Raw genomic sequence first — 13,533 nt, 5'->3', positions numbered from 1 at the left:
ATCCAAGAACAACTAACTGGGTATCCATTAACAGTTATAAAGATAGAATCAAATACTTACTTAGCTTCTCAAGCTCCAGCCTCAAGTTCTGACACTCCCGGGTTTCATTAACAAGCCTCTCCTGACTCTGGGATAGCCTCTTCTCTATCTCAAAGTATTGTTGCTCTACAAAAGACAAGTCCAACTTGAGAATAACAGCACATACACTTGCCCTTGAAAGCAATATTAATACCACTGTTTATTTCTTCTAATACTGACTGCAAAACTGAAGATACAATATTGGAAAATCTAATCTCAATAAACAGATTAAACACCAAAAAGGACTTGCCCATTATTCTCAACTGGCATATAACTAAAGACAACATTGCCTAAAAGGGGATTCATAAACTAATTTCATTTAGGCAAGCAGCAATGTCGTATCTTGGTATTTTCTCCAGACTTCAGGAGATAAACATTTAAATATAAGTTATTTAATAAAAAAAAATTTAGTCAAAATGCATTGTTTTAAAAAGTTTAATGTAAAAATATTTTAAATGATACCTTCTTAAATTTCTGTAAAAAAAAAAACCTGCAGACTTCCCACAAAAAGTGACTGCATTTGCTACTTCATCCCAGTACAGAGACATATAAATCATTCAGTATTGACTGTATGTAAGTTAATAAACAGAATACAGTGTATTATACAAAATTTTTAGAGTCACAAAATAACTGGATGTTTTTACTTATCAGCTTTGCTTGATAACTACACATTATTGAAGAAAAGAATTAAATCAGGTGGAAATTTCTAATCAACCTACCAAAATACAGACACCATTCCCTCAATTAATGATAAACCAAAACATGTAACAAAAATTCTGTTACTTAAATTACTATTTTCTTTCTCCCAAGGATATTCAAGCTACCAAGTCCATAACTTTCATATACAAAAGCAACTACAGGAACTTACATGCATATCTTTTTATTATATATTTTCCATCAAGTCTCAACGCTCTGAGAGAAACATATATCTATTCATCTTTGAGACCATCTACAAGGTGCTATACACGCTAAGAACAAGGCATCAAAGAGTCGAAATGGGTAAAGACTTATAAATCCAGGTAAGTAAAAACTAGGGAGAATTACTGTCATTTAAAGTACAACAAAACGGAATTAGATTAGGGTTGCATAGTCCTAAAAATCTGGTGCAAACTGGCTTACATTGTCCAGTTTCTGTCCGTGGGCCCACGTTAGGAGTTCCCACATAAGACGACGCTAAGTAAAAGGAAAACGAGATGATCGAAGGTGGATTTAGATTTGGGAGGATCCCTCCCCTCTCCCCCATTTAAAAAAAAAAGTCACTCAGCGAGGAGAAAAGCGAAGGCCTACACTGCTTATGGAGCCTGAGAAGATGCTACCTGTACACCTCACAGGCGAGAGTGCAAGCGTGCAAAGAGGAAGGTCGAGCCACAGCTCCAAAGGAGGGCACGGAGAGCTTCTTACTTACCACTCTCCACCTTAAATTTCTCGTGCCGCCCCTTCAGGCAGTCGATTTCGGACTGCTGTTCAGCCAGGAACTTCTCAAGTTTGTTCTGGGTCGACTTAGGCAGCTTGTTCAGCTCCGGGCGCTCCAGCACTTGCTGCAACACCGCCGCCATGTCGGCCGGGGTCGTGGCAGCAGCGGCTGAAGGGGAAGCGAAGGAGCAAGGAGATGCGCGGAGCCCAGACGCCTGAGCCGCCCCGTCCGCCGCCTCGCTCGCAGTCTCCCGCGCGCCTGCCCGCCGGAGACTCCCGCGACGGGACCCTGGGAAATATAGTCCCGCGTTAAACGCAGCAAGGGCCGCGCCACCGCGCCCTCTATGCGCACGCAGCCGCCGGAAGCTATGCACGCTGGGAATGCGAGTTCACAGTAGCCTCTGCCCCAGTTTGTCTTTTTTTTTTTTTTTTTTTGGTTCACCAGTTTCAAGACCCAAAGGCTCTTGGGAATGTAGTGTATTCTCACCCGCTGCCCGCCCATTCCACTTCCTCCTTTCTCCCGGCCCCGGGCTCCCCTCCTATGGCTGTGAGAAGTGTCCGCGCGGTGGCGCTACATTAGTACTCAGCAACCCTCGTCCTTCCCCGAGGAGCAAGACGACCTTACCGTCAAAACCCCGGGAAGTCATGGGTACTCCTCTGGCCACTTCTAGAAACCGAGCCACTAGAGGGCACGGATCACGGCAGGGCGTCCCGAAAGGCTCTGGGCTACCGCCACGATCCCAATGGTGCCCCGAAAGGGGCGGGGTGCAGGCCTCACTCTCTTTGGTAGAAGAGCTGCGGAGATGAGTGCGGGACGGCTTGCGTCATCAGTCTGCGCCCGTTGGTGCTGAGACCCTGGTTTGGAGTAGGAAGTGTGTCTACTGTCGCTTTCTGATGAGATCATTGGCCGTGGCAGTGGGACCTGAGTGGCACCTGGCCTTTGAAGGTAGCTACTTGTACCCTAACTCGAGTTCTTTTGCAGACAGAAGGTTCGAGGGACTTATTTGCCACATGTGCACATTCTGAGAACAAGTGAGTCGGCCAAGGAATGTGTGTGCACTCGGGCAACAAGAGCTTCCTTTTCAGGGGGAGAAAAGAAAGGTTATAGGGAACATATGGACAGTCACTCTGGCGCACACTGAAGCCCTGTTCTGAGGAGATTAGCCTATGTCAAACCTCGTACCTACATGCTTTTGTGGCTGTGAAGTACTGAATGATTTAGTGCGAATTAAAGTAGTCTGGTTAATATTTTAAACAGAAAGAAATCAAGATTTTTGTTATTTATGTAGTAAGATGACATTGCAGACAAATGTCTGATGACGTTTTTAATTGGAAAACATTTTTTGACAGTTTTATTGGGACACTTTGTCATTTTGCCACAGTAACAGAACTATGTTTCCAGATCACGACTCAGAAGTATCAGTTCGTACTTCGTTTCATGGCTGGTTACTTTTCTGGAAGAACTTGTTGATTCTTGATTGAAAATAAGGATAGGGGTTGGGGATTAAGCTCAGTGGTAGAGCGCTTGCCTAGCAAACGCAAGGCCCTGGGTTCGGCCCCCAGCTCCGAAAAAAAGAAAAAAGAAAAAAAAAAAAAAGAAAGAAAATAAGGATAGCACATTCCTTGACCTCAGCTGCCAGGATTAAGATGTGGGAGGTAGTAGTCAGGCTCTGTCTTAATGAAAGGGGTGGGAGGGATTAAGTTAGTAGGGATATTATATTAGTTTCCATTCACAAGCTGAAGAGAACAGGAGCTGCTCTTTGCAACAATTTAATTGAAGGACTGAGTATTTGTTGCCAGCCTGAGCAAAACAGATGGAGAGAATGTAAATCCCACCTTTCTCACAGTAGTATAGTCATTTGGAGGAGTTATTTGGCATTTCCTTTTGAATTCTTTATGTATAAAACAGAGGTGACAATAATAGTGTTTACCTTGCAGGGATTAGTATTTATCAGTGCGTGTGAAGTACTTAGAATGCCCCATGTAGAACAGAAGCTATACAGATAACTGTCATTGCATGACTGCTTACCTAAGTGGCTATTATGAGTTGTCTCATGGCAGCAATCACACTACTCACATTAGTGCCTTCCCACCTTGCACAATTAGTAGCAAATAGTGATTTTACAGTAGATACTGGGTCAGCAAGTTTGAGTCTCTCTCATTTTAATGATCTCATCAGATTCAGCTTCCATATTTTAGAAATGAGAATATTGAAGTTCACCAATAAATTGTCATAGAGAATGCAGCTAAGGAGTAGGTCTAAAATAGGAAATGAAATGTGTTGATTAACGGTTTCATTATTTCCTTATCTCCAGAGTGAGAAATAACTTTGCTTTCTCGTGGCTAGTTGGTAATTATGACATTCGTTATTGTTGTTTTGCTTTCTTTCTGTGTCTTTTGAGGCAGGGTTTCACTATTTAGAATCAGATTGTCCTGGAACTCACTATATAGCTTTGGCTAGCTTCCAACTCAAGGCATCAAGTCTGCTTCAGTGTCTGGGGTGCTGGAATTCCTTGCTTGCACCACCATATCTGTCTGGGACTCTTGTTCCTTCATTCCTTTCTTTTCTAAAAGGATTTTTAGATTTATTATTTGGTGTGTATATCTGTGTGAGTGTGCTACATGTGTACAGACTTGAGAAGTGGGAGCGAGATTTCCCAGAACTGCAACTAAAGGCATGTGTGCACCACCAGACTTGGATGCTGGGAACTGCACTCAAGGTCTGTGGAAAAGCAGCAAGCACTCCTAATCGTTAAGCCATCGCTCTGGCCCCCAGGGAGTTGTTTCTTACAGCACTGTACTAAGAATTCCAAAGCTGCATTTCAGTTGTACAAAAAAAGAATGCCCTATTTAGTAAATGATCACTGCAAGACATTTTTTTTTGTTCTATTGCCTGTCCACCAATGCTAAAGCATCAAAAATCACTCCCCCCCCCCAAAAAAAAAAGAATGCTAAGTAATTTCTTGTAATTTAGGCTGTTGAATCGGCTGTCAATAATGGGAAGAACCTACATTGTAGACGAGACTGTTGGCCAGTATCTTTCAAGCATCAACCTCCAGGGAAAACCTTTTGTCTCTGGTCTTTTGATAGGACAGGTATGTATATGTCTGCTACTCTGCAGATTGATAAAAATAAAATTACTCATTAGTTTAAGTTAAATATACCATTTACCATTCAAAGTTGTTATATGGAAGAAACATAATCTTAAGAAGTTAACCTAAAGTGGATCTTTGAGTTAACATTGGAAAGAGTAGGAAACCTGGCCAAAGCTTGAATAAGTGTGATCATTCTTTTTTGTTTGGTACTTTGAAAAGGTCACAATTTAAGTCTTCGCTGACCAGATGACTCACATTTTGCTTTCTTTGTGTTTTGGACTGGATACACAGCTCAGCTGGTACTTGCCCAACATACATAAATAATGCCCTAAATTTCATCCCTGTGTTACTGGTGGTTGTTGGAGTGGTCAAAGTCATTTTCAGTTCTTTCCAAGTTCTTGGCCTCTTATTTAAATAATTGAAAATAAGGACTCATGTCTGCAAATGGGGCAAGATAACTTTGTAAGGAGCCAAGCAGATGTGCTGCAGGCCACATGAGGGAGGTAAGTGACCAAATTATGTTTGTGGCTTAGTTTTATGGGGTTTAAGAGATGGGCATTCTGACCTCTCAGAATGTAGGTTGAGTGGTTGTTCATTTTGGTTGCTAGGTTCGATAAAGTTTGATATTCATTTTTCCCAATGTACATGCCTTTCTCCCTAATCCACCTGATTAATTCTGTTTAATGCATAGGTATAAGTTTTTTTTTTCCTGAAATGCTCACTTGATGGACAGTATCTCTAACTGCACATGCACTTAAAACCGTCTTAAGCTCATTGGACATTTCTGTTCTTACCAGATATGTTGGGGATACACTTCAATAGAAACCGACTAATGCGATTCTTACCAAGGACAAGGGAATCTATATTGTTCCATAGAGATGGAAGAAATATGTAGCTTGATACAGATAGGTGTCCCGTCCTGCAGGACAGTCAACTAGGGTCCAGAGGGTAGCTGGAAGAGAATGCGGGACAAGAGACACGAAGGACGCCAAGACAAGAGTCTGATCAAGGCGACAAGTTTAATGCTTGCAGGCTCTGGTTATGTACAGTAGCAAGGCAGGGGAGGAGGACGTCTTCAGGGGGCTGGGAGACCTTCATGTACTAGCCAGTAGACTTCCATGGGTCTGTAGGAAATTGGCTTTCAGCAAAAGATCACAAGCCCTGGTTCCGTAGGGGTCTGTAGGAAGCTGGCTCTTTTGCAAAGGTTATGAGCCCTAGGTCTGTATGAAGTTAGCTCCCAACAAAAGGTCAGGAGCCTCCGCTTAGCAAACCTGTTGGACCACCAGATTTATGTCAGCGCTTCTAGCAAGCCTTGTTACTGAGCACTAATGACCACCAGATTGGTATTGGCACTTTAACTAGGACATTAGGTTTTTTCCACTGAGCGTGTCCTTTAGGTGAACTTTCATATGTTCTTTTTCTGTCCTAATTAACTCAATGTTAGGGTTGCAGGCAAGTCAGCTCCCCATAGATAGGTGCCTGAGAGTGTGAGGCCTAGGAGAGAGGTATTTGTACATGGTTCCTGCAGGTTAAGGGGCTAGGCTACAAAGTGATTATGAAAGGGGACAGGTTTGCAATGGCCCAATGGCCCTATTTCAGTAGGGTCCCAGGCTAAGCTATCTTCCATGCTTGCCTGCCTCACTCAGCACCTCTTAAACCAGGCATTTTGGGCCATAGCTCACACTGACTTTGAACTTAAAAGCTGTGAACCACCCTAACTAGCTCCATACTGTCTTTATTTCTTCATTTTCGGCATTCTTTCTCTTTCAGCCTGGGCTATGTAAAACCCAGTTCAAAAACCAAAGGCTGCTACTGGGGCCTCTGCATGCTAGGTGATCATTGTACCCACTGAGCTGCACCCCCACTCTAGAGTCATTTCTAAAGACCACTCTGTGATTTATATTGAGGATATCCAAGTAAACGGTTGCTATTACATACATTAAAGGTGAACAGCATACATACGAGAGACAATGTCACAAGGCTATTCACTAAAATCACTAATAGGATGAGTATTAACAATTTAAATTGCTGTAAATACTATTTAGTTTTTGCATGACATATGTAATTCTTTCATCAGATATAACTGTAATGAGCTTTTACAATTTATTTTTAAAGTGTTCATCACAAAAGGATTATGTGATTCTTGCCACTAGAACACCACCCAAAGAGGAACAGAATGACAACCTCAAACATCCAAAATCTAAGTTGGATAATTTGGATGAAGAATGGGCCACAGAACATGCTAACCAGGTAATGTTATCTCATTATAAACAAAAGAAAAAATGTTTCCTGGGTCACAAGACTAGAATGTTAAGAGTATTTTTTCCTTAAATGCATGCCAGCGGTTGTACTTAAAACAGTTTTACAGAAGGCTCTGAACATGAATGGTTCTTAGTAGGACTTTGTTAATTGAAGACGTCAGAGAATACATTCAGTGCGTCGAGAGCAGTACTATGTGAGTAAGTAACATAATACTAGGAAAAGAGCAAGCAGTTGGGCAGTTTGGTAGTTGAAACAGAAAGCATGTAGGACAATGTAATTAAACACAAGGCTTATTTATGGGTGACTTTGGAATGTAATCCTAAGAAGTACACTTGGTAGACAAAAGCCCAGGGGCAGGGCAGGGTCATGGTTTTTAGGGCTGTAGCCTTCAAAAAGTACATGTATGTGGCCACCAGTAAATCTGTCAAGCTCCATTGTATGACCTCACAGCTATGAGTATATGGGCAGTACAAGAGGACTCACTGGGTAATTTAAAAAAAATTATATATATATAATATATGTATATAATATATGTATATATTATATATATAAGAGAAAGAAGAGATTGTCTTAGGGCATTATTGCTGTGATGAAACACTATGACCAAGGCAACTCTTATAAAGGAAAACCTTTAACTGGGGCTGGCTTACATTTCAGAAGTTTATCCCATTATCGTCACGGTGGAAATCATGGTAGGTGTGGTGCTGGAGAAGAAGCTGAAGGTTCTACCTCTGGATCTTCAAGAGTTTGTGTGTCACACTGGGCAGAGCTTGAGCAAGAAACCTCAAAGCCTACCCCAACAGTGACACACTTCCTCCAAGAAAGCCATACCTACTTCAACAAGACCACACTTCCTAATAGTGCCACTCCCCATGCATAAACCAAGCATTCAAACACATGAGTCTATGGGGGCCGTGCTTTAACCACTGAGCAGCCCCCCACCTTCCTTATGATATCTGATATGTTCTGTATAATTTATATGCAAATACATGAAGAGTGAATATACATGAATATATAATACTACATGTAATTGATATTTTTGTCTCTAGAAAGTTAACTTTGTATTGATTTTTTTTACAGCTATATGGTTCTCCATGATAAATATGAGAATTTTGTTACACCTGTCAATCTGATTAAATAGAATTTATGAGCTGACATAGTGCTGATATAGTAGATATTATCTAATTTTCTAAGGTTTAACTTTGTGATTGTTCGCTTATACCACAAGTCTATGAAAGCTAGTGAAAGCACTCATTACTGAATGTGACTGGCAGAGAAAAATGTGGAGTTTTAAAACTAGCTACAATTATGTGAAAGGAAAAAATAGAGGACAGATTAGTATATGCATATCAAAGATTGTATGACTCTGCAGGGCAGTCCTATGGAAGTTCATTGATCAAAGTACTAGGGAAGACATTTCCTTCACGTTGACTTTGAAGTTACCTCACTGAATTCAGATGTGAGAGTGTAAAAGAAGTCAATTTAGGCTGAGGAAAAGCATAGAATTAGGAAGCCTAAGGCCTAAGTAGAGAGGAGGGATTACTTTTGAAGGATGCTTGAATGTTTCAGAGAAAGTAGATTAGCAATGTCTCTGAACATCACGCTGGCCAGATTCTGGGAAGATTAAAATCTCAGTCTAAAATATTTATTTTGCAGAGCGTTGGAAGCCCATTGAAAAAATCTCAGAAGCTAACTTTGCAGATCTTGGGAGAAAGGAGTCTCTATATTGATGCACCTAAGCAAGTTATCAAATTGTTTCATTTGTAAAGTGATTTGAAGCTGTAGAGTTGAGGGTGCTCAGAGAAGGGTTATGCATATAGTATACTCCAGTTTTTCAACACCTCTGCATGAATTCTGTATGTATAATTGGTACTGCATAGGTATTTGCTGATTTAAAGTTTACTGTATCAAATAGAAAAGACTGGCATGTTTATGATAGCTAATACTGTCTTAATACTGTCTTTTTATCTTCAGGTGTCCAGAATGCTCCCTGGAGGACTTGTGGTTCTTGGAGTATTTATTATCACAACTTTAGAACTAGCAGATGATTTTCAAAATGCCATGCGCAGAGTGAGTACAGTGTAACAAAAACACTTAATGACATCAAAGTTACATATTTTACTTAATTATATGCATATGTATTGACCTTAAGCCTATGTATATAGGTGTTCCATAATTCTTTATGCTAGAATTATGCTTAAATAGCTTGTTTTGTCCACTTGCTTGTAGATCTTGTGTGTAATCTAAATATTTTTTAGTCAAAGCTACACATTTTTAAATAATTTTTAAGGTTTATATATTATACATGTACATATGGCGAGGGGAAGGTCATGCACCCACCATGGTGATCTTGTGGAGGTCCGAGGATGACAACTTTTCAGATTCAGTGCTCTCCCATCTTTTCATGGATCTCAGGGATTGAACTCAGGGTGTCTGGCTTCCATGGCAAATGCCTGCTGAGCCATCCTACTGGTCCTTATAATGAGTCAGAATGGTTTAACCGTTTTTCTTGTGCAATAACTTTTTTTTGTAGACCTTCCATTGACTAGGAAGTAATTGCAGTAATATGAAGTTGTGCTAGTCACATCTTTTTAAGTTCTGTTATTAATATATAAATAACAATCACACACTTCATTCTTACTCCTGGGCAGGGTACATATCCTGAATCTCTTATATTATTTTGTTTTGCTACTATATAAGAAAATCAGGTAGTGTAATCCAGGAGTTAAAAGTCCCAAGCTGTTTTCTCTTAAACTTAAACTTAAAGCAGTCTTCAGAAAGCGCTCACCTCTTTATATACTCAAGAGCCACACACGCTTTCCTTGTGAGCAAGAGGGACCTTATACCATTCCAAGGCACAAAACTGGCCGACGGGCAATTTGAAAACCATGCAACTGGAACCGCAGGTGCTGTGGAAGCCTCCACGTTCGTAGCCTCCACTTCAGACATCTCACTCTTGTCTTTAGCAGTTTTTGCCTTGGAAGAAAAGCATGTATTTTCTCCCTGACATGTTTTCAGACTTTTGTACTCTTCCATTTTAAGTAAATTTGCCTTTTCTGATATTCATCATTTTTGACGGTTTGGAATACGTTTTGAATATGCTGCTTAGTTTTCTCCCTCAACCTAGAATCACCTGGGAAGAAGTCTCACTGAACCAGTGTTTAGATCAGATTCTCCCATGGGCACAGCTGTGGGAGGCCATCTTGATTGTTAATTGATGTGCAGTCTCAGCCCATCGTGAGTGGCACACTCCCAAGGAGGTTTCCTGTGTGCTGTCTTCGCTCTCTTCAGACAGATGGTTTTGTCTGCATAATGAGACTCTCTCAATTAAAAATACAAGTAGAAAAGAAATGATGTATCTCTCAAGATACTGCAAGAAGTAACTTTATAAAATGTATTGCTTATTTTCCACGATTTTGGTCATTACGTAATACTTTTCTTTATGGAGCAATTTCTTTGACATCAGTGGGTCTCTTGAGTGGTTGTTTTCAGACTATAGACAATAAGATGACAAATTAGACCCCTCCACACAGTGTTGTAAGACTGCCACATTCATGACCTTCTAGCCTCCAGTTAGTTAATATTTCTGACACAAATTAGGTAACTGTTCTGATTTTTTTTTTTTCCAATTTTTACTACTTTCATGGTTTGTAAAATTTAAATAAGAAATGCTAACTGGGCATGTTGTTAAACTGTCACTTATTCCATTTATAATAAAAATCAAGTTTGTATTCTGTATTTCATACAAACAGTAGTTGCTCAAAATTAATTTATCATGTCCAGTTAACTACTAATTATAGGAAATTATGTTTTTTACTTAAAACTCAATTTTGTGTGAATCGTTTTATGAAGTCACAAATGGTTAATATATCAAATAGTCCATGAACTTATTGTCTTTTTCCACATTTTTCATTTTACAATGAATTCATGTGTATTTTTCTGTCTTTCAGCTAATATTTTCTATGGAAAAATCTATGAGTAGAAAAAGACTATGGAATGTCACAGAGGACGAGGTCTCAGAACGAGTGACACTTCACATTTGCTCTTCTACAAAAAAGTATCTTTTATTTAGGTGTTTATGGTTTGTGTGTAGTTCTGACTGGCAGTACTAGTGCTGTCGATGAGCCCACAGCACCCACAGTGTACCCTGTAATGAACCAGCTTTCCCCTCCTCCCCACAGAATCATGTGGTATGCAAAGCACACACTGACAGTTCTTCCCTTAAGTTTATGGTAGTCATTCTTGTGAAGAAAAGACTCAGTTTGTCTTTAAAGAACACATCGTTGCCAGTCATTGGTGGCCCCTGTCCTTAGTCAGTGCCTGAGAGGTAGAGGCAGGCAGACCTCTAAGTTTGAGGCTGGGAGTGAGTTCCAGGACAGCCATGGCTACATGGTGATACCCTACTTCCAACAACAACAAGAAACTCACATTGCTATGATCAGAGCTGCCAATAATGATGTTAATAGTAACAGTGGCTATTAATCTTATGCTGAGTTAGGAAAAGTCTGCTAAAGGATTCTGAATCCCTTGTCAGCTCCCTGTCCATGTATATTTTGCACCGTAGGTTCTTGTCAGAGACAAACTTAAGCAACTAAGGTTTTTGATGTTTTAATATAATCTTCACCTTCATTTCTTAAAGATAAAATGCACCACTCGAAGCATCCAGAACTGAGCTGGGTAGTGTAGAAATTCTTATGCCTTTGTATGTCAAGTGGCTTCCTTAGACTCTGTCCTCTGTAGCTCCCCAGGACAGACAGTCACTAAAGAAAAGACACAACCCTAGGACCCTCTACATTAGGACTGGGAAAAGACAAAATTCAAAAAGAAACTTTTACTGCAGACGATGTGTGTTTAATACATGTGACACTTGCCCGGAAGGTCTCACAACCCAGTAAATCAGTAAATGTTCTTTATGCATTAAGTACAGATGCTCTCGGGCTTGCCCCTGTCCAGATAGCACTCCTGTATGCTGTGGAGAGCATGGCGGAGCAAGGCCCCAAAGGCGCTCTCTTTCCATTTATTCTGACAGGAATATTTATAAACAGAAGGGAATTAGTGTTTTGTTTCCTTTTCTAAGCACCATGAGTACTATAGTCAGCAATTAATATCCATACACTTATTTACATAAATGTATAGTTACAGATCTATATATGCCTTTAGTATATGAAGTACTGTAATTTGTAGGCACTTGGATGTAGGTACCCTTTTTAGTTTTTGGATTATATTTATTACCAAGAATTCTTGTGTAGTCATTTGTGACCTTAATTAGTAAAGAATATCTTGTCGAACTTACGATGTCCACGATCCAAAGGTAAGAAAAACCACTCTTAAAAGATTCTTTTTCTGTTTTAAAAGTAAAGATTCATCTTTGTATTTAGTTTTAATAATTTCCAGTGCCATCATTTCTTTTCAGTGTGTATGACCTCTTGCAGTTTTTTCTTTTGTTTTGTTAATCCCCTGGTTTGTATTTGAGAAGCTGGTGGTAAAGGTGACTGAGGAGTTTGTGTAGCAGCAGTGCACAGTCAGCCAGCTCCCAGTGTGGTATGGAGAGCAGACCAGCATGTGCCTAGGAGCAGTGTGAAAATACTGAGCACAGAGAGCACAGCCATCTGAGGGCGGCTCGGGGAGCACTTGCTGTTAACCAGTGTGTTACAGAGGGCTGTTGAGGCCACTGGGAAGCTCGTACCTAGAGCACCAGTTAGATCCTGCACAGCTCTCTGATCCTTTTTCTACCACATGAAGGTTGCCAAGATTGTTGAGCAAAAAATTACTAAAATTAATGCACGATCACTTTTTTACTTGTTTCCCTTAAATCCGGAAATTTGGTCAACAGTTCAGGATTTTAGCTTGTTTGAGTTACCAATTTTATATATTATTTTCTTAATGCATGTGTTTTACCTAAGCCATATCACGTTTTGTTTTTCCACCTCTTTCCTGATAAAGAGTTCAGCAAGACCTGCAGATTGGAAGTATCAGAGTAGAGTGTCTGCCTCATGGCTGTCTCTAGACTGTACTGTTCACGTTAACATTCACATCCCACTGTCGGCTACTTCTGTCACTTACACTCTGGAAAAAATCACAAAGGTATCAATGTAAAATATGTTTTCTTCAGTGGTGGCTGAGTGGGCGCTCTGCTGTTAATAAGGTTCTGACATTTAGAATCCTCAAAACTTGAAATCTATTTTAAATGATTGTTATATGGATAAAGAACTTGTTACTCTGGCTGGATTTGGAAATTTTTGAACATAAATAATATCATAATACTAGTATACTTAGCATAGCAGGAACTTAATAAATATTTATGAATTAGCATATGTGGAGTTTAATCGTGTCCATAGATCTAATAATGATCTTCTGTTGACCCTGATTTGTTTTGCCTTTCTGTTTTCATTCCTTTGTTTTTCTTCATTGCTCTTTCGTTTGTATTTAATTTTTCTTCTTTAATATTGCTTTATACTACTCAAGGCTCATATTTTTACTTTTTAAAAGATCAAAGGCACTATTGGATTTTATTTCTATGCTCATACATGATTTGGAATTTGTGGCATACATTTTAGGAAAATATCAGAAAAGTTATTTAATATGGATAAGGTGCTAAAAGATTAGGACTGTGCTTTAATTTATCATACTGGATTTAGACATTGTGTTATTGACACTTGGACATTTTCAAGATTTCAGTGTTGTA

The 13,533-nt window shown here is 39.8% G+C and overlaps 2 protein-coding genes across 6 annotated transcripts in view; one reads left to right on the top strand and one right to left on the bottom strand.

The window, feature by feature from the left end:
- The window catches only part of Tpr (translocated promoter region, nuclear basket protein), a 56,552-nt gene extending 54,254 nt beyond the window's left edge, over positions 1–2,298 (bottom strand). The window contains exons 1-3 of the mRNA XM_032915510.1: positions 2,117–2,298; positions 1,484–1,780; positions 61–165 (exon numbers count right to left, since the gene is read on the bottom strand). Coding sequence (XP_032771401.1) covers positions 61–165; positions 1,484–1,780; positions 2,117–2,138 — 424 coding nt within the window. The 5' untranslated portion in view covers positions 2,139–2,298. The remainder of the gene's footprint in view (positions 1–60; positions 166–1,483; positions 1,781–2,116) is intronic.
- A 13-nt stretch (positions 2,299–2,311) lies between these two features.
- Positions 2,312–13,533, top strand: part of Odr4 (odr-4 GPCR localization factor homolog) — a 34,116-nt gene continuing 22,894 nt past the window's right edge. For 3 of the 5 annotated variants that reach the window (XM_032915506.1, XM_032915504.1, XM_032915508.1), the window contains exons 1-7: positions 2,312–2,523; positions 4,466–4,586; positions 6,702–6,836; positions 8,823–8,918; positions 10,799–10,905; positions 12,123–12,159; positions 12,792–12,932. In XM_032915506.1, the coding sequence (XP_032771397.1) occupies positions 4,488–4,586; positions 6,702–6,836; positions 8,823–8,918; positions 10,799–10,905; positions 12,123–12,159; positions 12,792–12,932 (615 nt within the window). In that variant the 5' untranslated portion in view covers positions 2,312–2,523; positions 4,466–4,487. Of the gene's footprint in view, positions 2,524–4,465; positions 4,587–6,701; positions 6,837–8,822; positions 8,919–10,798; positions 10,906–12,122; positions 12,160–12,791; positions 12,933–13,533 lie in introns of those variants that run through there. The other 2 variants (XM_032915505.1, XM_032915509.1) reach the window with 2 other exon arrangements.

The sequence above is a fragment of the Rattus rattus genome, chromosome 10, assembly GCF_011064425.1.
Source record: "Rattus rattus isolate New Zealand chromosome 10, Rrattus_CSIRO_v1, whole genome shotgun sequence".
NCBI classification, from domain to species: domain Eukaryota; kingdom Metazoa; phylum Chordata; class Mammalia; order Rodentia; family Muridae; genus Rattus; species Rattus rattus.
This window is presented reverse-complemented; position numbering and strand designations above follow the sequence as displayed.